Source organism: Streptopelia decaocto (assembly GCF_964273445.1).
Source record: "Streptopelia decaocto genome assembly, chromosome: 5".
Taxonomy (NCBI): domain Eukaryota; kingdom Metazoa; phylum Chordata; class Aves; order Columbiformes; family Columbidae; genus Streptopelia; species Streptopelia decaocto.
Window position 1 is genome coordinate 37,998,627 of NC_138659.1, and position 26,889 is coordinate 38,025,515.

General features: G+C 41.0%; 1 protein-coding gene across 2 annotated transcripts in view; it reads right to left on the reverse strand.

Annotated features, from left to right (window-relative positions):
* Positions 1–12,224: 12,224 nt before the first annotated feature.
* The window catches only part of IPMK (inositol polyphosphate multikinase), a 39,385-nt gene continuing 24,720 nt past the window's right edge, over positions 12,225–26,889 (reverse strand). For both annotated transcript variants that reach the window (XM_082052580.1, XM_082052581.1), the window contains exons 4-6: positions 26,452–26,624; positions 18,848–18,929; positions 12,225–17,847 (exon numbers count right to left, since the gene is read on the reverse strand). In XM_082052580.1, coding sequence (XP_081908706.1) covers positions 17,213–17,847; positions 18,848–18,929; positions 26,452–26,624 — 890 coding nt within the window. In that variant the 3' untranslated portion in view covers positions 12,225–17,212. The remainder of the gene's footprint in view (positions 17,848–18,847; positions 18,930–26,451; positions 26,625–26,889) is intronic.

Consider the following 26,889-nt stretch of genomic DNA (forward strand, 5'->3'; position numbering starts at 1 on the left):
ACCTCCAAGAAGACAGACTGACTTTGTATCAGCGTTCAGCATTCTCCAGTTTCACTGAACTTTGCGTAAAAGACATACTTTGTTTGCCCCAAACCTGCCAGCTATTTCATGTTATATTCCCAGATCTTGTATTAGGAGGAATGTCCTTCTACCTCATTAAATCCCACACATGCATGAGGATCACTGGTTATTGGAAAGATTGCTGCTCTTGGTATCTTGGGAAAATTAGCACTTTTCAAAGTTTCATTCTGTGATTGAGATTCCTCCGGCATATTTGATGGCCTAGCAAATTCCCTCCATAAGCAGCTTCCTTTTTTCCTAAGTTTACATCTCTCCTCCCCACACTGTGTAAGTGATGTGACCAAGACACACACCTGAGATCTGAGCCCCATATGTTGCCCAGCGTCTAATCATACAAGGGCAGCACCTGCCCCAAGAGGCTACAGTAACTTTGAAGGAAGAAAACAGGAGTCAACATCAGACATACTTACATTTTTATCTTCGTTCTGAAGCCAAATAGCATAATTATTTGATACAGGCTGGATTTTTACAACAGTGTACCCTTGAGAAATAACTACAACCTCCAGAAACTCTTCCAATAACACAGATTTGGTCTCAGAAATATTATGCTAACATATTTAATATTTCTCAGGAAGGAGAAGTGAGAAGTAGCTGTACTGTCTGTCTCCTATCACAACATTAGCTGTAGTATTTTTTATTAAGTATTATGAACCAGGAAACAGCCTAGAATCACCATGAAAGTGTGTCTTCTGCTTTATAGCATGTTAAGAAGACAAATTAGAGTCCTTCAGCCAATTATGCTACGGCCATTCTATGTCTGCTTTTCTGAAGTGTGATAAAGGAAACTTCATTAAACTAGACCACTATCAGCCAGATGCTTTGAGTTTAATAAAGGCATGCAGCTAAACCAGAGCTTTTAGAGCTAGGCTGTCCTTTTACAAATAAGGAGTGCTTTTGAAACTTTTACACCTGGATTTTAATGAGCAACTGCAACATGAGTGATATTTACCAAGCTATAAGTCCAGGTGCAGCTTTTATAGATTGACCACTAAGAACAAAAAAGCCTATGCATCATCTACTGAAATGTCAGAAAACATGCCATTTTTGGAAATCAGTGACCTAAAGATGGTTATTCACCAAGGACAGCAAAGTAAGAGAAAAATCTATTTTTGAAGGACAGCATATTTGTATGTGTTTATTCTGGAAAATACAGAATAAGGAGAGCTTATCCATGTGCCAAAACCCAGCAGCAAAGCCTGTAAGGTCCAACACAGAAACTGGTGAAGCACTACTGACATCTAGTGCTACACCACTGTTTGTTATCATTAAACTGATGCACCTGCAGAAGCACCTCTTTTATTTCCAACCACAAAGTGAACTCAAAGCTACATTTGAGACAGCCCTAAAATAAAATTTTAAGATTTCTAAGAATGAAGAGTCAGGGCTTTTCTTTTGCTATCTTGGTACAAACCTGAAGTCCTATTTCACAGTCATACACTGCAAAGGAGTTACAGTACACACTAGTATTTAGAAATCTTTGCTTCTATAGGACACTGCCTCAACTGACATTATTTCAGCATGAAAGGTCACAAGGACAGCAGGCAGAAGCTTGCTTGCAGTCCTGAGCCCTAATTTTACCTGTGTATGACCTTCCTCAGTCTCCAGCAACAGATTATAGGAAAAAAAGTGAAAAAGCGTAAGCAAAGCCTGCCAGGAGACTGACACCAGCAACTGAGCCCTCGACTTGCCAAAGTCAATAGCATCACTCCTGCTGACAGCAGTGTGACAGGATTTCACTGCAGGACTCCAAAGCAGACCTGAGCTCTGATGAAGGCTGGCTTCATTGATAGGACACTGACGTGGTGAACTCCAGGCTTGACCTTTGTGATGGCTGCACTTTTGTAACAGCAAACAAAGTAATGCTGCCCCTCACATACACAAACATTTGCATGTAAAACAAAACAAACAAACAAAACAGCAACAAAAAAACACAACACGACAAAATAAGTGCTTGATACAGTGTTTCTTTTTTGTGGAGTAGTTTTACATCTCCAGCACCCTTGCTAGCCTTGTTGTTGCTCTGCTCCTGCTTGCTATCCAGTGGAGTAACAACAAGCAACTTACAAACACCAAATTAGAGCTGCTCACTGCCCAGACAGCAGCAGAGCCAGAGCCAGCTTCATCAGCAGCCAGTACCCACCTGGCACACAGGCCTTGGGATGATCTCTTGTGCCTGGTTCCAGCATCAACCGGGCGCATCCTTAGCTTTTGCAAGCCCAAGGGCATCAGATACCCGCAAAGGCTGCATATTTAATGGTGCGTCTTCCCTTCCCCTCCATTTCCAGTTGAGAGGCAGTTTTCTGCCACACAGGCTGAGATTACCTGCTCACAGTGTGCAATACGGTGTTTAACACAGCACATCAGCCCTGCTGCTGCTCCCGGACCGGGATCCCTGGCTGGCTGGCCCTGCTGGCTGCAAACGGCCATCCCCTGCTGCCCTTGGGCTCAGCCAGGGGAAAACAAACCCCCATGAGCCGGCCTCGAAGGCTGCACTGCAGACACAGGCCTGAGCATCGGCCAGCTTCAAATTGCTTCAAATTTACCTCACAGGCCACGGAGCCGCGCCCTGGGAAAGCCTCATTCACACACCGCTGCAGGGCCACCGCGGGCAACACCACCGACGGCTCCCCCGCCACGTTATTTCCTCACACACACACAACTCACGAATGATTTTAAAGGAGCGAGGTCTGGCTTACCCACAACGTGATCTTCACCCGCGCCGGCTGCCACCTGCTCCCTCTGGAGTGCAAACCCCGCACGGGGCCGGGGGTCCCCGCAGCGCCGGGCCCTGCGCCGCGCGGGCCGCCAGGGGGCGCCCGAGGCCGGGGCGGGACGGCGGGACTGACCTCTGCGCCTCGGGTTGAAACAAACAAAACAACACAAAAACAACCCAAAACACACAAAGCAAAATCAAATCTGCATTTGTTTCAGTGGTAAATACTGCAGGAAGGAGGCGCGAGGGGGGTCATTCGGCCTGGCGGGCCCCAGGCACGCAGCAGCAGGTCACTAATGCCCACCATTACCACACGGCTCTCCGTGTGGTGAAAAAAAATAAAGGCCTTCCTCAAACGCGGATTTCCCATCGAAAGAAACGGTCGCAGTTCTTACTGAAAAGGTCTTCGGTGTAAATGACCGCTATTTCACTAGAAGATATAGCACATTTCTCACCATGAGGCATTTCTGGCCCGAATCGAGACTCTAAGCTCAGCCTCTCACAGACAGACTCGTCCATGAGAGACAAACTAAATTATTCCCTCAGTCAGGAGGAAAGAAGAATCTTCCTGACAGGGCAACTTGGAAGAAACAGAGCTGTCCCAAAAGCCAACAAAAAATAGGAACTAAACCACAAACACCAGCACAGAGCAGGACAGGACAGTGGCCTCCCAGGCCTGGGAAAACCACACAGACCCAGGTCAGTCTCCAACAAGGCTTTTTTAACTGTTTCTTTCCTCACATTTGTGGTTCTCTACCTTCTCAGCAGCCATTTGCCAACAACAACAATAAAAAGTCCTCCCAGTAGTGTATAAAAATTGCACAGCTAAGTGCTGCCTTTTTTCAGTTTTGTTTTTCAACACATGTACATCTTGGGGGTTTTGTGTCTACATTCACCCGTCCCCTTCTATAATCACAATCTGAAAACCAGCAACAACAACACTGAAAAGCTATAAAAATCCTTTACAAAAATTCCATCCACACCTGTTGTCAATATTTTGTAGTTTTACCTACATTTTTGTTTCTCTATTCCAGAGGAAGTTGATTTCCAGCACAGAAAACAGAGCTGGCCTCTTACACTGATGAAAACTGCTTGAATTTGAACAGCAAAGGCACAGGTGAGTACTGCTTACAAAGACTTCAGTAATTGTATTTGCAGCTTATAGAAGTAGGAATGGATAAGACAAACAATTTCCTTTTGGATCACTCACAAATACATATACTTTCAAATACCCAACACATCACCTCTTTAAAGCTCAGTTTTGGCTGAGAGGAGTAGAGAAGAAGAAGAAGAAGAAGAAGAAGAAGAAGAAGAAGAAGAAGGAAAAAAAAAAAAAAAAGGCGCTGTGCTAAAACACTGTGCATAAAGCTCCCTCAAGAGTTTCTGTTGCTGGACCCAACTTGGAAATCCTGCTCTAAGTAGCTTCCTCAACTTTTCGCCAAGCTTTTCCTAACAATTCACAGTTTTACTCATTTTAGTCACATATTTAATCCTCAAAGCTGACAATAACTTACCCAGCCTCCCTCGTACAAGGGAGGTGTATGGGGGATCCACATCAGCTTTTCAGCTGTGCATCATCCAATCTCCACAGACCTCTTCTGGGTGGATTTTAAAGAGAAATCCCCATGCTAAATGCTTAAATAAACTAAAAACACCTGTTTCCAATCTCCATCAGGAAAGCCAACAGAAAATTTTATTTGTCAGAAGATGAAAATTAAATAACAATATGAAATAGAAAATGAAATGTTTTGCTTTAGATCTTCTCTTTTGTGTTTTGTTTTTTGTGTTTGCTATTTCCCAGCAAAAACAAATGCAAGAAAGACTTTGGTGAGGCACTGGAGTGTAAAGGGGAGAAGGGGGAAATGTGGGAAGATCTTGCCTCTGCCACACCACCCACCTGTGTCAGGGCACTTTCTTGTTTCAGTGTTGCCTTTTGTGCATCATGGAGCCAACTTCTTGATGAACTTGGATGCCCCACCACAACATGTCCCCTATGCCAAGCACAGGACTTGGTCTGAGAGGGTGGCTGACCGGCAGCAGGGCAAGCTCAGCATCCCCGTAAACTGATATAAGGGATCAAAGTGAAGAGAGGAACTTATTTCATATTTTCCACAGATTTTCCACAGATTTCCAACAGCTTCTTCCCAGTAGGCTAATATAGACAGGCAAACTCTGGAGAGCTCTTGCCCTCCTCTGTTTGATTAAAAAAGGGGCTGTGGCTACTTCAAGAGCAACCAGGAAGGGAGGGAAAATAAAAGAACATCAGAGAAGGAAAGAAAATCAGAATAACTTCAAACGGTCTCAATTTTTCCACAATATTTTGCACCATTCTTAATGATCCTTATTGCTGTGAAACAGCCAGAAGGCCTGCAATTGCATGACTATTTTTCTTCCTTTTACAACCTTTTGGGGAAAAAAACAGACATCCCCCCCCCCAAACCTCACTGTCTTTCCAACCTCTGTCCTTTCTCAGGAGCTCTCCTGTGGCCAAAATTCAGTCTTTCCACACAAGCAAGAAGGCTTTGGTGGTGCAAACCTACAGTATATTGAAACCCCTGTACAAGGTGGCCAGGGCCCCTGGCATCCATGCTGCTACACACATGCATGGGCTTTAGGGCAGCATCTTCAACTGAAAACACGCAAAGAGCTACAAAAGCAATTATTTTTTGAAATGCACTGTTCCTAACACTCTTTGGAAACCATCTGCCAGAGGGTAAAACCCAGACCAGCTCCCTAAATGATTTGTCCATGAACAAGAAGGAAAATTATTCCAAAGCTGCTTCCAAAAGTAGCTGTAACCCAGCCCAGGCTGCTGTAAAGAAAGAAAATAATAAATCCTGGTATTATTTCAATTTCCACTATTATACTTAGTAAATAAATAGGGAGATATTGAAAAAAACAGTGTTTTTCTTCTTTTTCCTAAGTCAGCAGGTTAACATGATCCTCTCAGGCACTCTGGTGGGATTTCTGGTTGAAGTCACTCTGCCTCGCCGGGCTGCCGTGCCTGCTGCTGGCAAAGGTCATCACCACTGTCCTCGGGAGAAGAGAAACCATTGCAGGGAGCAGCTGGTGCCCCCTTGCTCAAAACCCTCTCTATCTTGACACTGGCAGGGCTGCTGGTTATAAACTCATCTCTAACCTACTTTTGAGGACCAATTTATTGAGGAAATTGTGATTATAGAGCCTTAACTGGAGGGATGAGAGGATGAAGGCTCAACTGGAGGAGAAATCTGGGATCTCCCCCACATCCCAGCTGCCATCTGTGTCCCCCTCCCTTGCCAACGTCCCCTCATTGCCTGGCACTTCATGAGGCTGCATGGAGGATTCTGGGGTTTTATCACCATCCTTTTCTCCTCCAAAGCCAGCAGCCTGTCCTCCTGGAGGAACCAGTATTGCCCGTATACAAATCTTTGTCTTCCAGAGGGTCTCTTGTTTTGCAAGGTAGCATAACCCTTGCAGGTTTTAATTTAAAAATAAATGTCTGTTTCAACCACACAGCTGAGGGAATCAAAGACTGATGTTCTTAAAAACACATTTTTAAGAAAATACATCAATATTGGTCAGTAACACATAGCACTGAGCATCTGCAACAGCTTCCCTTGTGAAAGTGCTCCTCCTTATAATCAGTAACTCATAATTAGTCCTAAGAATATTTACCACAGTGCCACTGATATAAGAGTTCCATCACTTCTCTCCATCTTGTGAAATAATCCCATTAATGTGTAGAATGGTTTTTCTAATATACATTTGTAAAGCCAAGAGATATGCAGTAGTAAACCTGTCTTGGTCAGGTTTAATGCACTCTCTAACATTTTATTGCGGTAGAGCAGGTCTCTTTATTGTCAGTAGTATCTCAGCTGCTACTGCCAAATAAAATAGTTGTAGATCTCCAAGCAGGGGAGAGAAATTTGGGGAAGTTTTCAGCAGTCACCCCCCTGCCAGCCTCCTTAACATGACCTGCCTCTGGCACAAGTCACAGAGCACCTCCAGCTCTGGTCCTCCACAAAATACTTTCACGATTGACAAAATTTTATCCTTATTTAACCAAGTTCTCCACTTTAATCCAATTGCCATGCACAGGACTGACAAGTGTTGTCACTCCCTCCCCAGGTAACTGGAACATTGATTTTGGGATGTTTCACTTGGCAGATAAGATATCACACAGCTGAAACAGAAATACACAGCATTTGCCAAGGTGTGCAGAGCTCGTCCTGCCTGCCTCTGAGAAAAAAAAAATAAAAAGCAATCATCACCAACAGATGACCCTGGTGTGGAACAGAAATCAGGTCTGATCAGTCTCTGATGATGAACAATGCCTTAAAATTATTTTGAATTAAAATAATAGCAGGTCAAAAGCTAAAAGCACTGTGGGGAGTAGCCACCTCTGCCATGAGTTTTACAAGTCTTCATCCAGAACCATCAGAGGGTTTATCTTCCCTTCATCCTGGTAAAATATTCACACCCCTGGTAAGAACGAGGCCACAGCAAATGCCAGAAAGTACCCAGGAAACCTGGGAGGCTCCAGGGCCTCCCCACTGCCATGGGGCTCTGCAGCCAGGGAAAGTGCAAAAGATGCTATCTGCCAAAACATCCCCATTGTTCCCCATGCCTAAGAAGCCAGAATTACTGTTACATGTTTTGGAAAAAAATGTGCCAACGGTGGAAGTAAACACTGTTAGTGACGGGTTTATCTCGTGCTAAAGGAAAGGCAGGGAAAGAGAAAAAATCCTGAAGCAATGAACGAATCAGCAGTGTGGCCAAATGCCACTGTCCCTGGTGGGTACAAGAGGCACATCACAAATGAACACCTGATATCACCCAGAGAAGCAGCAGCTTTACGAGGATGCTGCAGACCATTGGATCAGCCTCGAAGCTCTCAGAATACTTGGTAGCACTCTGTAGACAGGGGTGCAGTGTGCCACTGGAAATGGCACTGAATTCAATCAGAGGAGCAAAAGGGTCTTTTCCAAACAGTCCAAGAGGAAAGCTCCTGCTGATGTACCCAAGAAAAGTGAACCCAAACATTCTTCATTTAGTAATACCAACCAAAATGCAACAGCTGAAGTTTTCTGTATCAAATGCTAGAGCCACTTAAAGGCAAAAACTGAACTCAGTTTTCCACTTTTTCAAGAATCACGGGTTAATATACACAGTGGCTGCCACAAGGACAGCCAACACTGGGATTTAAGGATAACACAGATGAGGTTAAGGTAGCCCTTCTGCAATTCCCAGGCCCTCTTTTAGTGTGACTAAATCAGTGATTTCTATTATTAGGCCATTATACTGATGCGCTTCACAACAAACCCTTGTTTTTCATAGAATCACAGAATAATTCAGGATGATCACTGTCCAGGTTCTGCTGGCCACACTATTTCTCGTATAAGCCAGGATGCTGGTGATCTTCTTGGCCACCTGGGCCCGCTGCTGGCTCATGTTCAGCTGCGTGTTGACCAACATCCCCAGGTTTTTAAGGAAAAACTCCAAATTCCCTGCAAACACTTCCTCCTCTTCTGCATGGTTCTCTCTCCCTCTCTTTTCTTTAACTGACTGTTCATTCTGTCTTATTTTACACCCTGGGAGCTACTTTCATTTAGACAAAGCTAATATAATTGAGGACTAAAAGTGGCACCTTCCTTCCCTACTGGCAAAGCAGTTTAGCATTATAAAGAGCTTCTGATTCACTTCTCAGATTTCCCACACAGCTATCCTGCCGACTGCTGCCACGCACAGTGCGGTTGCTTTGCTATTGGCAAGTACCAGGTGAGATGGAACCTTTGAAAATAAAAAAGGGTCAATAAAGAAGCATAAATCAAGAGCATACTCAGGACTTTGTGTCTTTGCAGTTTTCCTAGAGGCACAGCGGCTTTTACACTTCAAGTGATTCATCATTTTAATTCTCTGGACAGAGTTTTATAGCGTTAGAACACTACTGCTTCTAGTCTTGCTGCAAGTGGATGTCAAAGATGAGCCGTGACAGAGCCTGGCTGGTTATCAGTCCCTCCGAGGCACCGCTGTGGCAGGAGAGGGACCTGGAGCCTCCTTGGTCCAGATACTGGGGTGCCACTGTTGAAATTGGGGCCAAAAAGCTTCCAGGCGGAGGGAGGAGAAGAAATAAATTCACACTGATCAAATACCGATGTGTGGTTAGAATCAGAGGGCAAAAGTCTGTAAAAGCCCTGAGTGAGGAGGGATGCAAGGGAAGCAAAGCACTGGAGACCTGCCACCTTCTTCCACTCTTTGCCTTTTTTACAATCACCTTTCCCTCTGTCCAATTAATTTGAAAAAGGCCACTGAACAAAAAGTTGCGCTGAAAAGGAGCATGTTTTTCATCCCCTGAGGGTACCACTCTTTCAGTGGCTGCACAAAGGTCTAACACATACAAAGACTTTACAATTTTATTACTCTCAGCTACAAGTAAGCAAATGCTAAACTTAGGTCAAACTTAGGAACTGCCACTAGCACTAAAATTACTTAAGTCAGATCCAAGATTTCAGAGAGAGCTCAATCTAGGCTGCCAAAAACCATCAGATTGTTCCAGAAGCACCTCCCACAAACTTGTGTGAATTGTTTGGCTTTAATTAGACCAAGAAATCCAGTTACACACATTTTTATTGCCTTTAAGGATTACTGTGATTTAATGAAAAGGATGTGTATAGGCTATGATTTTGGTTTAATTTGGTTAACACCACAGAGGAAAGAGAAGCGTGTGTGCAAACTGCCCAGCTCTCAAGTCTCTTTATAGTGCAGTACCTTTTTTCTAATTTGCAATAATAATTACAAACTCATAAAAATATATCTGTTGACCCAGACAGCTCATAACTATTGCTTTGAGGCCTGGATTGCAAAGTTTTATTTTATGTTATTGCGAAAATAAAATTTTCCATGTTACTCCTTCCGTTTTCCTCATACAGACCGCAAAGAAGGTTGTAACTGATAAAAGTTCATTTTAAAACTATGGGTTTAATACTCAGGTTTACTAAAAATCCGATTTAAAAGAGAAGAAAGCAGGCAGGCTGAAGACATGCTGTCTGTTCACTAGAACATTATTTTTCTTTCTGAAGAAGGTTGCACAACACAGTATTAATAATTAATACTTAAGCCTGGGGCAACAACTGTAGTTTAATGGGTTATTCTGAACTTGCTAAATGCTAAGGAGTACAGTGTACTGCTGCAAGCAGGCTCTGATAACCAGCCCAGCTGCCTACAATCCAGAGCATCACATGGCACTTTACACATTAAAAATACTGCTGCCTTTTTTTTCTTGTTCACACCCCCCCCCCCCCCCCCGCCAGTGGATTTTAACAGAAAAAAAGAAACATTAAAGGAGTTGGAATAAAACCTGGAAAGAGGACAGGGAGCCCCTGGGCTTGCATAGTTGTATAACACTGTTTTCTGCTTGGATCAAAGAGAGATCCAATGCAAATTCCCAATGGTTTTGATTGCTACTGAACATGATGTTTCTTCGGAATTGCCTCCCCTACCCATAAATGTACATGAAACAGGTATTGGAGAAGCCCAAGGCCATAAGCACAGCTTTTTGTGTGCAAAAGGGTGCCAATACATCTCAGAGGAGATGCTAGTCAAGTTGCAGACTCACCATATTTGAGAACAAATTGTGTTGACCAAAGTCCAACAAGTCAGTATTTTCTTTGTAGCTGTTCCTGGTTGTTTTCTGGCTTTTCTTTTAAAAAGTAATTTTGCAAAATTGGTACTTTAGCACAGTTTCTATTTGATAGCTTCCCATCTGCTTGCCCAGTTTATGTCCACTGAAATTGCTAACAAAATCGAGGGTGTTTTTTTTTGTCACTAGCCCTATTGTGAAGCTTATAGCTCTGGGAAAACGGGATGCAGTCAGTTTCTCCTTATGCTTCATCAACCAAAGCATGTGCTGATGCCGAGTCTTTACTGCCAGCCGTGGGGACATACACGGCAGCGGGTTACAGGTTGCCCTTCAGCTGTGCTGCACAATATATAGGTGGGTTTCTAGATGACCAGAGGAAAACGTGTACTGACTGTAGATATTTTACAGTTTGTGTTCTAGATTACATTTATCCTCAAATCTTGTGGTGTTCTAATCCACAAACCAAAATTTAGTGGAAGTCTACATTTGGGGATGGCAAGAAAGATGGAAAGTACAAGTGAAGACAGCAGAGCGGCAACAGGAGACGAAGAAAAATGTCTGATATTAAAGGTAAGCCTCCTTATTGGCTCTCTAGCAATCCCAGTCCCCTTCCACAGCCAGACTCCTTCACTTCCTCCACTGCACCCAGAAGAGGCACTTGTCTCCTCCAAAATACAGGGTGTTTCAAAAAGATGGACCCAGTTTCAGAGGTAAAGCAATTTCAAATTGGGTCCAGCTTTTCAAAAGATGTTTTAAATACAGATGTCCTGCATAAACAATTTAATTCATTTACTCGAAGGTATGGTGTAAAACAAGACTGCTGTGCTCTGTATTCCAAAATTACCGCAGGCATTGTCTGCAGGTATCCCTTAGCTGGAAAATAATATTAATTGGCACCAACTGTTCAAATACAATTACAACCATGATGCTCATCAGTTGATTAATTTAATTTAGTTTTCACATTTGCAAAGCAGTAACTCTGTTGCCTGCTTTAACATGGGCAGTATATTCTTTCAGACACAGCTCAGACAACAGCCTCTTTGAGGACAACTCCTGCTTTACAGCCAGAGCACAAAGGGGAAGTGTAGCTTTTCCACATTGTCACCTCTGCCTTCCTTTTACTGCCTGACTACTCACCCTCTTCTGAAAGAACAAGGACAAAAATCAAGTCAACTTTAAACACCCTTAAGCTGTGATTTTCACAGTTTTCAATCAAACATTAAAGGTAATATTGAGGTTCAATTATTCTGGAATAAAACAGCCATTTCCTAGGTGCTCATCAAGGCCTTAACTGTCCCAAATTTATGAAAAATACTTTTTAAAAAAATTTTTCTGTGTTGCAGTTAGGGGGATGGTTTTGTCTTCTCCAATCATCTTTCCATTCACAGTAGCACTTCCTACCAGGGAAGAAGGTTTTAGGAAGAAGACTGGTGGACTGTTTTCAAAATCAAATACAACGCTGACCAACCATTCACATGCAACACAGCAAAGCATGGACTTTTGTTCAAAAAACAAGTTCTGTTCTTTGTTTGTCTATTTTTTGTGTCTGTGTGTGTATTTGGATTTTTTTTCCATTTTACAGAGGTGATTCTTGTATACCAAAGCAGGTATTTGCAACAAACAATAGCAATGGATGCCATGACAAAAACATAGTGGTAAAGCAAAACTGGTAAATCCAAGGTAAACACCCATTACAGAGTGCATAGAACAGAGGAGAAAGAGAGAGGGATCAGTCAGTGCAGGTATAGTCAGGGAAACTTTTTCCAAACAACCCTCTTGCATTAAAAAGAAACCAATTATGCTTGCAAGTCACTTGCAGAAATTTTTAATAATTTGCCAAATATACAGCTATTAGAATTACCCTTAATATCACTTCCAATTAAGTTACAAAAGTTGGTAGATAGCATAGTACAATGTTCTATAAAATAACACATGTAATATTAACAATACCCCCTGCAGTCCAGTAATGGCCAAAAATAGCAAATTAAATTATAAACGCATACAAATTAGAGGAGATTGAGTGACGGCTTTAGACACTTGAATCAAAGAAACTGAGACCAGACTAGATACATTCACCTATCAGGCATAATTAATGTAGAATTTTAGACTGTAAAAACAATTAACAACACAACACCAGGTGCAATTTCACATGCTTTCATTTGTTTTCCAGTACAGTTCCCAGAGTATTAAAGTGCCTTTGTGCACTCTAGTTTCACTTATAGTCAGGTGCAACACACATTGTATTTGGAAGTTACTTCACAGGTCACTTTTTAAAAAAATATAACTATTTGAACCAATGTACACAATTCAAACTAAGGTGTTTTGGAAGTACCCTTGCTCTGACTATTTGCTGTTGAATGTCCTATAACAAACAAATTAAACTCGAAATACACAGGGCCCATAGCCACTAAACAAGACTACAGTAAAAGATATTTCTTGAAGTTATGTTTTCTGCTGTACAATGCTCAGCTTTTCTCACACTTTCCCTTTCAAACACTGCTCAGTTACATTTGTCCTTTGGACGACAACCTTTTCTGCAGCTTTCATTTGCACATTGCTGTGAACAAGGACAAGTGTTTGGCCTGTGGCTACAGAGAGGCATCTGCTTCAGGGATAACATCCTACAAGGGTCTGTTGTAACTCAATGAATATTCATGGCTATTCTCCCTGCGAGACACTTGTTCGGATCTTATCCATAGCGATTACCTGCACTGCAGAATGGACCAGATGTCCTACTCACTGCTCCTTAGGACCTTTCATCGCTTCCCACCGTGCTACCTTCTTGCACCCAAACCTTGGTATTCATTGCAGCAAGAAAAGGAAAACTTCATGCAGTTTGGCTGTCACTCACCTTGCCCTCGAAATATCTTCTTCAAAATACAAATAAAGAAGTTTCATAAAACCTACGAACCAGTCTCACAGCAAACCATGCTCTCCACTAACTTCCGCTCCTGCTCTTCCACGGGCAAGTCTGCAGAAAGGAAATTGCATTTCCCACAGGACTTGAGGCATTTTGATGGTGTTTTTCCATACCTGCACTTTAAGAGCAGTTGGGTGGTGTAAGTTTTTTTAGGAAATAAAAATCTCACTTTAAATCATTCCACAATGATGCTACAGGAGCTTACCAGTGCCAAGGGCTGAAGAAGGCACTCAGGAGGAAAGCTTACTTGGAAGAAAAAAAAAATAGGAGGGAGGATGAACAACTAATCATAACTTTAAACAGCAGATGCAGATGTGAGTCTCTATTCTTCCACTGTCCTCCTGTCCTTGGGAATACTTCACATGGTGAAGCAGAACAATTACAATGCTGCGTAAGTTCAGGCCAGCGTAGGTGATGCCTTCCCTGATGCAGGTGAGGAAGTTTTACTGGGGCTTTAGATGTATAATTCAGTAACAGTACTTAAAATACCATGTGCACTGAAGTATGTCAACAACACATGCACTCCATTAATCAAACTAAAGGGAGTTAGTGATTTCCTGATCTACCGAGCACTTTAAAAATTTTCCATGAAACTATAGGGTTATGGAAAAAACAATCTGAGTATGCATTACAGCAAGGGGAGGGGGGAAGAGAAAACAGTACAAGCTTCATGTGAATCACAACTATATGTAAAGTCTCCGGGTTAGTTCATAAAATGATTAGAATGATTAGATTAAAATATTTTAAACATTTCATAATGGTATAATAATTTCCAACATAATTTTTGCAACAAGTTCCACCCATATCCAAAAATAGCACATATGTAAATGCTTTTTTAAAAAACTTGATACAATTCAAGCTCTCATTAGGTAAGCCTATACACAATTCTCACAATCACCTAGGTAGGAAGTCTTCAGAACAGTATATTTTCTGAGAGTACATCAATGACAACGTCTCCAAGAATCTTCCCTTTTGATAATCGATTCTGCTAAATCAAACTCTTATTGCTTAAAATCAAACCAGCCGCCTTTCATCGACGACAGATACACCACACCAGTCTGGGGAAGGGACCTGATTTACGGGACAGAAATATCTATAAGCCTTGTTACTGTTTCCATGAAGATTTCCATGTAAGCGTCGCCTGTCCCGTACACTTCGTACAGAGAACAACAGAGGCATCATTGCGAGGGAGGGAGATGATGGCAATACATATGTTTAGTGACCAGTGTACCCCTCTTCATTTTGTAGTTAACTCCGTAATCTGTTTAATGATTTCTGTGAATACATCTAAAACTGAAAGTGATCTGAAACACCATCTAGAAACACCAAACCTAAAATGTGCAAGAACAATGTGAATATAACGCCTTTGCAGGCAGAAATTCACAGTTGGTACTATGCCAAAACACCTCTACAGCAAGCTTCATTTACACAACTTCCCATTAAAAATACTGTTATCTCTCAAGCTACATTTTAAATTAACAGAAATATATCAATAATAACTACTGGTAAAAAAAATGATAAAATTATTTTATTTAATTTAAAATATTCTGACGGCTTAACAATATTCCAGGTGCATTACAAACACTGCCATAGTCAACACAACAATCAATACTTCAAGAGCATTCAAACACTGAAGACTTATATCTTAAAGCAGAGACAGGAGAATGAGCTTATACTAAGAGCATACAGATCATTTTCCAATAACTGACTTCTTTGAGGCAGATGTCTGATTTCTCCAGCACAAAATGGATTAAAATCCAGAAGAGATGAATTACAGAGGACAAAAACACCATTATGTAAGTGTTTCCCCCCCATATTTTCTATAAAACATGGTGAATTTATCACATGAGGCCACTACAAGCCTAGACTACCCTAGTGTTGACTATGTGCAGGATAGAAGAACAGAATCATAACAGATAAACCAGCGTCAAAGCAAACAAAACCACAAACTCTTCCTAGAATATGGCTTAAATTAGTTCACAGAGAGTTAGGAATATATTAGCTGTATGGTGCAATGGAAATAGCAGGTAGAAAAAAATACTTTCTCTTCCTGATACTTTCCCCTCAGCCTTCACCATAATTTGCATAAAATTTTCAACAAAATGATACTGTCCCTCCTGCAAGCGTCTTGTCCCATGCTTCAAAAACATGATGTTACTAACAGATTGGTTTCATTCTTGAAAGTATTGGCCAATATTAGCTCTAAAGTTTAAACAATGTAGTTCTACACATAATACCTGTTTCTTCCAATTAACCCAGGTTCTCAAAGAGCTAAAATTTCAGCTTTAATTAAAACAGCATATTTATTTGAAAAAGTATTTCTCTCTTTCTGATATAGAAAAAATATGTCAAATCGAGATCTTGCAAAGACGTGTACACATGAGTGCATAGTGCAGAACATCACACAGAGAGCAGCAATGCCATGGTGTCACACGAAATCCACGTGTGAAAAATGTATGTTTCCAATGACCAAATCCACTCTAAAAAGTTCTACTTCTGGGGCTTGGTTAAAGCATTAAAATCTCGCTCTACAGATGGCAAGACTCCTCTGTCCCAACTTTCCATATAGCTGACTATATAGGTAGGACAGCCACGTATGCAGCACACAGAAGAGACACACCAAAAATGCTTTGGATATATCATCCTGATCTCCAATATTCCACAAGAAAGCGTTAGTTTTCCTGTGAAAAAGTAGGAAGTGTGACAACCTTCAAATTACACCCCTCTCCTACATGTCATAAAAAAAGAAAAAAGGGCTTCAACTCCTCTTTGACAAGCAGAGATACGTGAGATATGTCTGCTTGCTCCAGGGCTGACTGGATCTTCGCAGTAAAAGGTCCTTCACCTGTATTGCTCGTCGTTTCCAGCTGGTGCTCCCCAGCAGTGGAAATGTGAAACGCTTGATGCAAAAATACAAGTGGCTAGAGGAAGTCTCTGTATGCTTACTCAAAATGCTTTGTTTCCCCATTCGATCAGTTTGCTTTAAAAAGCAATGTTTTTGGAGAAGGGCCATCAGAACAAAGGAGTGAGGCATTTCCCTCAGTCATATCAGACACTCCACTAACAGATTGACTTAAGCTCCTAAACTAAATTAGTTCCTGGAACATCTCGTGTTTGCATTCTTTCACCCTTTCTTACGAACACAGTTTCTCTAGCAGTTGTGCAGTTTAAGTCTGTTACGGTATTTTACTCCAGCATTTTCTTAGCACCGCGACACAACTTACGTTGCAGCTTGTCTGTGGTGAACATCAGCTCCGAACAACCACCATGAGGGGAAGTGCCCACCCCAGGGCTGAAAGAACAGAACTATCATCCCGGGACACTGCAAAGCACTTTCTGATATGATACACTGGCTTCCAGGTTAGACTACTGACTCAAAAGGGGATTTCTGTCCAAGCAGGGTTAACTCCAGTTATTCAGATATAGTAAACACAAGAGGGCAGCACTGGGGATATCAATCCCGCATGTTCAAGAGTTTTCAGTCCGTTTTCTAAAAACCTGTTAATGGAGATAGGGCTCAGTGTCAAGGCTAAGTGGGCAAATGTTAACTATGCTAAAGTCGTTACAGGAACTAACATAACCCTTGCTTATTGTACAACTGTACTCCTTGGATTTAAGCCAGCCATATACATTTCGTTCTAGTCATTTACCTATCTTGCTTAATCTCCAGTATCCACAGCCTTTCACACTCCCTAATTCGCTATCAATTATTTTCCTGAGTAAGATTATAAAAAGTTAAACCCTTCTACCAAAAGTACAAAGACAAATAAAATATAGAACAATATAAACCCAGTTACACAGCATTACAAGTGCAGAAATTCTTCATGTTGTTGCTCTTCTTTATCGTTGGCCCCCAGTAAAAACCATAGCAAAGCATTTAGTTATCCAAAATATTTTGAAGTACTGTGATTAAATTCTTCAGACCATAAATGTAGCCCTCATCCTTTGTGTTGCTAGGAAACACATGAGCAAAATCTATCATCCGGACTTCTACGCTGGCACTTTCCTTGATCTCTGCTGGCATGTGACAGAAAACTTTTTCCAGTTGGGGTATAACGTTTCCGTTCAGATGCTCCTGTGTAACGCACGTGCTGCTTTTCCACACGTTGTCTTGCTCCAAGTTTTCAACTTTAAGTGAGAGTTGACTGTGGTGCCTCTTAGAATACGCCTTTTTGTGAAGTGCGTAAAACTTGGACAAGCCTTTACCTACAGAGGCCTCAATTTTTCCATTCTCTGTAGAATTTATTACATGAATATTATTATTATACTCCAATATGTCTCCACCTGCTAACAGTCCTTTGGGCACTCCTCTCTTCTCTGCCAAGGTCATATCACTCAACAGTACGGTTGTTGCCTGACAGGAACCTTCATAAACGAAGAGCAATGAGCTTGCATAAAAGTTGAGTTGCTTCTGGCCCTCAAACCACCTCAAAATCTTTTCAATCTTCTGAATGCTGGCAGCTATTGCATCCTTTCTCAAACAGCACCCATTGTGGAAAAACTTTGAGATGCCTGCAAGAAACAGACCGAGTTTGGGATTATTTGCACCTCTGAAAAGAAATTGAAGATTTTTCATTTCTTTGGGGATGAAAGTAGCTCTTGAATTGAAGAACCAGACAGTATTCACTTAGTTCCCTTTCAGGCAATGATCAACTAAATCAGAAGCGAACCAAGAAAATCCGATACCTTCAGTCACCTCACCTGTATAAGGCCTACAGATTGGGCTTGGAATAGAAATAAAACTAATTGATGTATCGATTGAACAGTAGAGGAACATGGTTCCTGCTCCCCAGTTCATTTTAGCAAATATCTGGGCAGTTTTGGGCAGGGACCCATGAAATTCTCTGGGGATAAACAAGCTCAAATGGCTTTTTATCGTGAGTGACAGCGCTGACAAGGCAGTGCCAGCTCTGGAGAGGGGTGTGTTCGTGTGTGTCCTTTTGTCTCTTGGTGTAGGACACATGAACAGTTGTCAATTAATAACTAATCTGAAATAGTTATCACCACCGAACAGCTGTATACTGGTACCATTTTTATTTATTGTTAATATAGAGCAACATACGGATTGACTTCAACTGAGAAGGTCCCTTAGATTAAAAGTTGCATTTAGAGTAGCCTTCTAATATAAAAGACAGGACATATCCACAGAAGACAACTAGAGATAGAAATATACACATAATAAAAACATTTTACACTTCTAAAAGCTTTCTATTTCATCATAGTTTCAAAGCTGCAAGGAAACTGAAATCTACCGCTACCACCCCCTTATTAAGTAGTAAAAGACACATGATGAGGAAACTCGTATAGTCTACACTGCTGTTAAAACCAACTGCAAATATAATTTAGGAAAAACAGGTACTTCAAATGCTACAGAAAACTGCTAAAGACCCACCTGGCAAGCAGAGAGAAAGGGCCTATTAAAATGGGAACACACAGACTGCTTTTTCATACAGTTCCATAAATAAACAAATAATATCCCAGAGCACCAATCTGTGACACACAAATTCCTTACCATCCTTTACTGTTTCCTTTGTCAAGCTCCTTCCATAGTGCTGGTTCTGCGTCTCGTAGCTGTCAGAAGAGATGTGGTAAACCTGCATGAAACAAGGAGAAAATTCTGTGCTGATTTCCAACAACCATGATTTCTGCAGAGATGTGGGACACCTTACCAACAGATTACAACAGCTCTGGTACTGGTTTGCCCTGGCACAGCTTTCAAGTACCGGCATCGCTCTGATCTGCAAAATCCTCTCCTTCCCCTCTTGAGGGTCTAAGCTACAGCTTTCCTGCATTTCAAAGATGTCATGAATTGGCAAAAATATACATATCCATCACAGGAAAACATTTTATATGGCACCTGCCTTGCAAATCAATGCTGTGACTTGAAACTATCATACTCCTAACCAGGTTACTACAAATACTAAATCAGTAAGACATAACATGCTAAAAATTTCAATGTGATTATTCTGAAGTTCTTAAAACTATAGAAATATTTAGCACAACAGCAAAACAACAAGAAATACTATGATGTGACCAGGAAGGCTTGGCTCCGTGAGACCCACCTGAAACTATAGTCATTGGCACAAATGAGATTATATTAAATAAATGACAGAAACTGAGTAAAAACTCTATTCCAGCTCTTGCCTGAAAGGGAGGCAACTTATACGGGTACAGTTTTGTCCATATCAGGAATTGTACAAGCTTAACAGCTTAATTCAAAAACATTTTACGTAGAGACGCATTTTCTCTCTAACTGAAATAATTTCCGTAGCGGAAACGTGCCAGCCAGCCAGGCTAAAGTATAATTTGTATATGAGAGCACAGACAATTCTTATTTGCAGAAATAATGGTGTTACCAAGCAGGCAGTTGTCTCTGGCAGAAACTCTGCGCTTGGCGTGTGTTCAGACCACCCAACCCTGTGGCACCCATCCCGCTGCGGCTCTGCCCGCCCCGCACCCCGTGCGGATCCCCCAGAAAGCAAGTTGGGGGGCACCCGTGGGTCCTTCAGGGTTCTTTTCTTGCTGTAGCCCAGAGACAGTCCAGGAGAGTGAAAAAATCAGCACATAAAAAGGAGCGGTAAATAAGCAATAATTAAATAAAAAATCCCTGTTTTCACTGCAGCCCTTCACCCCGAAACCTGATTCCCTCATGCAAATCACAATGAGCACAATCATCCAAAAACACAGGCCCAGAACTCCTGCTTTGCAAACTAGCTGGGGGGGGGAAAAAAAAAAAAAAAGTCTCAAATAGCTCTTATTTTGACAAAAAGATAGAAGTTATTAAATTCAGGGTCCCCAAGGAATTTAAATCATAGCATGTGGAAACTGATTTAAGTCATCAAGTATGAACTCAAGGGGCAGTAAATAATTCTGGTTATTCTAAAGAAACAACAGTTCTAAGCTTGAATGCTTAAACTCACTTGGTAGCAGGAACACTTCCCACTGTTGTGATACATACAGAAACTGAGGCCCTGATGTCTGTACATTGCAGAAGAGCAGAGCAGAGGGGAGTTATTCTAAACCAGCATCCAACAAGTGTGAGTTTGGTTTCACAAAAAGAATAATTTTTCACCACTACTCTTTTTTTTTTTCCCCAAAGCACATAAAAGAGGTACAGCATACAACACATGAAACCAAAGATTACTTATAGAAATACTTCAGGTACCAAAGTTACTTCCAAAAACATACAAAAAGTTTCACAAACTTTTTAAATTTAGAGAGCGACAAGCCAAAAGTAATTAAATAAAGCAAGAATTTAAAAAAATATATATATTGCTTAGGAAGAGGATCAAGTTTCTGACGAATACATGTAAGTTTTAACTAGCTGTGTCTTCATTTTAATAATATTAAAGGTCCTTGTGTAGTTGATCTAGGGGCAGCTTCCTCCATACACCAGCACTGCAGCACACTCCTGAACGAGTAATCTTGTTTACCAGAACCTTATCTCTTCCCCGTAGGAGCAACAGTTTTTGTGACATGGGCATTTGCTCAAAAAATGCCGATTAAGATCTGCAAGTTCATTTTGTTTTCCCAAGAAAGGCTGGAGCAGCACATAAGCCCCATTTGTGTTTCCTGTGAGGCTACATGACCTCTTATAATTTGCACAAAACCATTCCCCCCACCCAGTGGCTTTCTATATAGTTTCACTACTTGGAACATTCCTGGAAAACCTCTACCACATGTAAATCAAGCCCCATACTGAAAGCAGAGGAACAGAAACCCAAGTTCAAACAGTGAGAACCTTTCATCAGTTCCTGCTTCACCTTCACCTACCCCCAAACCACACAAGACTAAAATCAGACCTCTGGTTTCACCCTGCTTTTGTTCACACTTTAATCGCTACTAACCCTTCCCAAAAGGGTATTTGCTTTTGAATCAACCTTTTTCTGTATCCGTGTTGTTGCAGCTGTCTGTACTGGTCCATGTCTGTCAAAACGGTGACAAGTCAAGTAAGTCAAACCCGTAACCTTAACAACAGTCAGGAAATTATTAGACAGGAAAATCTCTTTTCTTGTCCACCTGCCACAACTCGTTATGTGTTTGCTTTGTATTGACAGGGAGTTTCGCTGTATTGTGCTCTGTAAATGATCTGCAGAACACTGTCTTCAAGAGAACCTCTGCTTCACCAGTGACTTCTGTACATCCTCACTCTTGTCCAGGTCAGAGCTGTTCTGGCTGACAATGTGGAGGCTCCTCCTTATGCCTACAGGCAGCTTCCATTCGGTGAGTTTCTGCACAAACAACTGGAATCCAGCATGCCAACAGGTTCAGGTTTTTAATCAGTAGTAGTAGCTACCTCGTGTGGGCAGCACATCAAAAAAACCCAGATGATTAACTGTCAAGGGAAATTATCCTTGGCCTTTCTCAACCTGCACTTGGCTTTCATTTCCCCAGGAGGTGTTAAGTTATTGCTGCTTGCACACACACACATTTTTGTACCTTTTCTTCAATTACCATTAGTTCATTTGATGTTCTTGAACTGAGGGAAACCTTGAACTAAAATAAAAAGTTGGGCCAGTGTGCGCTTTAAAAAAGTACCAGCCTTGCAAGATCTCAGCAGTGAGATATGCCATTTGGAAACCTTGCAACTGCAGCTTTAGGACATTGTGCTGAAGACTGCATTTAGGAGAACAAATATAAAATGTTACGTAATGTTACTTACAGTCATTCAGTACTGACTTCCATGGTGAGGCAGAAAAATATACACACTGTTCAAATACTTATCTGTGGCAACTCCCTAACTTCCAGAAAGTGTAATTTAAATTCGTATTAATTAAGACTAGCCTGTTTGATGGAGATACTGCTATCGCAAATAAAAATCTCTGTTAAATAACCTGCAGACCTCTTTCACATCTGTGAAAAATATTACGTAATCCGCATCTTCAAAACTGGGAAAAAAAAAAAGAAATACAATTTTGAGCTGGCTCGCACAGCGCTGCAGCAGAGCACGGAGACAGAGACATGCTCTGATGCCGAGACATCCAGGCTTCAAATGGCTAAGCTGTCCACCCCTCCTATTTCTTCCGTAAATATACTTAACAATCACCTCATGTTACATTTATGAAGGTAGGAGCATGCAAGTGTTTAACTATTACACAGTTTTCTGTTTACAGCGCTCCAAACTGGCACCTGAAGGTCAGGACCAGACTGCTGCCAAAGCCAGAGCCGGGAGCTGGGGGTGAGCAGGAGCACCCCGCAGCAGGCCCAGCACCTTCACCCAGACCCTCCAGGGTATGTATTTGTAAATATATTTTAAAATATATAAATACACAGGTCTCTATGTAAATATATACAGGTTTCCTTCGTGTTTCAAGAACCTGGTGAGTTTCTCCACAGACTGATCCTGCACAGCAGAAGACTTAAAACACTGAGTTTTAACAAACCTTATTTTTTCTTTTTCCAAAAGGAAGTAAAGCAAGGATTTGAAGAAAAAATAGCAAAGGGAGAAATTTTTAAAAATACATTTTCTTATTTAATACTACTGCTTTATAATAATATTGCAACACTACTACTGCTGCTGAGAGCATGCCCATTTATCTACATCCATTTATCTCAACAATTCCTTCCCCTTTAAACTAAAAAAATTATGTTGTTGTCTCTAGAGCACAAGCGATGAAAGTACACACACCGCTGCTTTGCTGCTGGCTTGACAGTTCAGCAGGGGAAGGATGCACCCCGCTCCCCCATTTCTAAGACTATACTTGTATTATTCTATCCATTTTGCTTCTTTGTTCTCCTGGTATTTGACAGAGTGCTTTATATGATTACCTTGACACCAAAGGCTCTGACCATCAACAGAAAGTTTGGGTAAGGTCCTTGTAGAATGAAATTATGTTGAAACTAATTCAGTGAAAAAGACCAATAATCTCCTAAATAAAAGAAACAGTGACACCGCAGTTGATCGTGAAGCATTTCTAAAGTATAATAGCGGCTCAGAGGAATCGCTGTGTTCAGCTCTGCAGCACCAATATGGCACCATCTGAGAAACGGAGGAGCCGAACTCGACTGCAAGAACTGGGGAGCCAAAGTGGAGAGAGAAACGCAGAGAGGTAACCCAGCCAGCACAGGCAAACCACCCACAGCCCTGGGCTGCTGCTCCTTTTTTAGCTTCTGTTCTGTATTCCTCACTTCTCTTAAACATAAATTGGATTTATAAATGTAAAAAACCTCCACCAAACAGTTCTGTTCATTTTTTACTGTGGATGAAGACACAGGATTTAATATCTTTATTATTCCTTCCCTCCTAAATCTTGTAACACATCGGAGTGTATGAAAATTACCAGGATACTAGAAAGGGTTCATAAAGAACTCATAGAACAGACTCAGCTACAGTCAGGCTTAAAATATCTTGCAGGAACATGTGGTGTAGATTAGGAAATTCCCTTGTAAAAACAGCTTTGATGAGGCATCTGCATTGCTGCATGCAAAGGTTCATAGGCACAAACAATAAAAGTAAATGATGGATTATACTGGTAAGGTTATGTAATTGCCAGTTTGTGCTCTAAAAACACGTTTCAGAACTATTATGGACTATGTGATACCGCAACCAAGATGTCCTGGAAGAAAAAGGAAACCTGCAGAAATCAGGAATTGTGGATTCTGAATGGACTGCAAATCCAAAGTGAGATCACAACTCACATGTTCTGCTTGTACTCAGCAGCACACAAAACACTCTATCATTAATACTGCATGTGCTGCAAAGATACTTCTCATGTATTTATGTGTCTACTACTGAAATAATATCTGAACTTGTATTTTTGCTATTGCATCCATACCCAAATTTTCCAACTTAGATTTATGCTCTCACTACTTTCATAACTAATCTGTGTCCTCATCCATTAAAGAAATGAACCTCTCCAACAAATATGAATTTTCTAAATGTGTTTCCATGCTTCTTTTCTGTCTACTCAGTGCATTAAGATAAATATAGTTTAACACCTGCCAGCTGCCAGAACTATGTACATAAGTCAAAGCTCTGACAAGCCGGAGACTCAGCTTCTTTTAAGGACAAACCATACAGATTTTACATGAAAAAACCAGACGACTGCTTATTTACCAGTGCATAAAAAAAGCTGTATCAATGGTTTTGGGGGTAAAATCCCACTATACAGAGTTTTGGGGCTAAAAAAAACCCCACCTATAACATGTTTTTGCTTGTATCTCTTCATGAGAGTCTCTACAATGTGCGCTTTAAAAAACACAGATAACTACGTTTTTTTCTTGGCCCTCTCTTTCTTGCTCTTCTAAAATAGAAACTTTAAAAGCAAGTCCACCCCCATGTTAAAAAATAACACTGAACCGAGAGATTAAAACCAAACCCCTCGCCTTTCTGCATCATCTTACACCATGTTTCGTCCAGCAAACACTAGCAACTTTTATCAGGCATGTTAGCTGTCACAGGCAGCAAATGCCTGCACAGGAAGGTGTTTTACATTGCAGGCACAATATTGCAGAAATAAAGCAAGGAAACAGGCAGACAGCACTCCTTGATCAAGAGGAGACACTTGAACAGAGAAAATGCCTTGTGAATTTGGACCTTCCTAAGCATTCTGCAAGGGGTGGAGGAACCTTTTGAATTCTTTTTGGAAAAAAACTTCAACGTGCACTTTGGTGCCAAAGGCACAAAACAAATCTCATCTAGTTAAACTCTGGATGGGAAAATGTAATGCTTGGGGGAAACATCAATATACAGACAGTCTGAATTGGGGAATCAAAACAATTTCTGCAACAGGATAAAGATACCAATAAATGACAGTGCTGAAAACAATAGTTAGAAGCAAAAATACCATGGAAGCAAGAGCTCATTCCTTTTGCACTGTCATGAAATGATAGATGTGAAGTACATTGTTTTACACAGGAGATAAGAAAGGTTATGTCGTGACATGAGCCACATCCAAAGCAGTAATTTCCAGCCTTCCTTCTCAGTGTCGACTGGTTTTTGACTTGACTCCCACATTCTTTCACATAGACTTACATAATTACTAATCATGACCACTATAATTTATAGCTGTAAAAAGCTTATCTCGAGACAAGAGTTAAGGCTGAGAGCCCAGGCAATTAAGTACAAACCACTTCAGAGATACTAGAATTATTTCAAACAATGGTGCAATCTGTGTGCTGTTGCTATCTAACAGCGGAGAGGAAGCTTATCAAGGTCTTCAGCCATTTGTGCTTGTTGATGCCGAGCTTGAGAAGCCCTGGCTTTGTGTCAGCGAGGAGGAAAACAAAAATCTCTTATCAGAAAGAAAATTATTCCTATGCTAATCATAGCAGAAAAAAAAAGTACCTTAAGTGCACTGCGTCAAGAATTCATTACTGACATCAACATACTTCTGATCCATAAACATTCTGTACAGCTTTTCTTTACATTGCGATTTTAGAGTAGCCAATACTGAACCTTCACCTTTCTCCTCACCTAATCTAAGGAAACGTAAGAGAGTTCATACGGAATCTGCAGGGCCGTATCCAGCTCAAATCAACCTTCAACTGGCAGCTGCTCCTCCAGCATGTAAGCATCAAAGATATTTTCTTCTGGAGGAAAGCTTTTTTAAATGCAGAAGGTAAGCAGCTATTTATAACTACATGCATCACCTCTGAGCACTAACTTACTGTTCTCTAAATAGAAAAGTTATATTGAGATTTTTTTTATTAAAAAAAAAGTCAAGATGAAAAATTTGGAGAGGATACAGCTTGTTATTAAATTATTACAAAGACTGGTTCAGTATGCAAATCTCTGATACAAACGTGAAAGACCAAAAAAGACTTTGCTAATTTGAAACACCTGCTATGTGAGAAGAACTAATCGCAGCTACATTCAGTTTTAAATAACTATGGTCTGTCCTGACAACTTTCTGGTACATGTACACAGAACCCAGGTTGCGAATGGATTCCCAGGAGGGACATGGCCGAGGTAGAACACTTGTTGTGAACAGGAACATTGTTTTGGAACATATTTCACACAACACTTGATACCAGTACTACCAACATATTCTGATAACACTTTATTTACATAAAAATTGGGGAAGGTTGTAATTTGCTGGAAAAATTAGCCCTGTATCTGGTGTGGGGCAACAGGCCAGAGCATAAGCTGAATTTGAAAACAAAACAAGTTCTTACCCTCATGCCAAGTACCAAAAAGCCAATCTCTTCCATCAGCGGGTACTTGCTGACCTGCTGCTGTATCTTCTCAGCTGAAGCATACGGATCATAACTTTTCTGACCTATTTTTACATCCATTATGCAAGGCTTATTAAACTTACGGGTCACATCTTCCAGTTTTAGATATGTATCTGTTAAAAAGACAAAACTTTTGTAAACAGTGGATCAAAGCAAATGAATTATATAGTTTCTGCTGAGCTTCTGCGGAGGAAGGAGAATAGTTCAAAGCTTAACAACACATGAGTTCCTTAAGAGTCCAATTTGTCTCAGAACACAGACTAAATCATGGTTATTGACACCCACAAATTCTGTTGTCATTAAATTCTAAATGCCTTATTGTACAGAAAATTGTATGCAATTAAAGTGTGCTAATCTAGCATTCAAATTCAAATTATT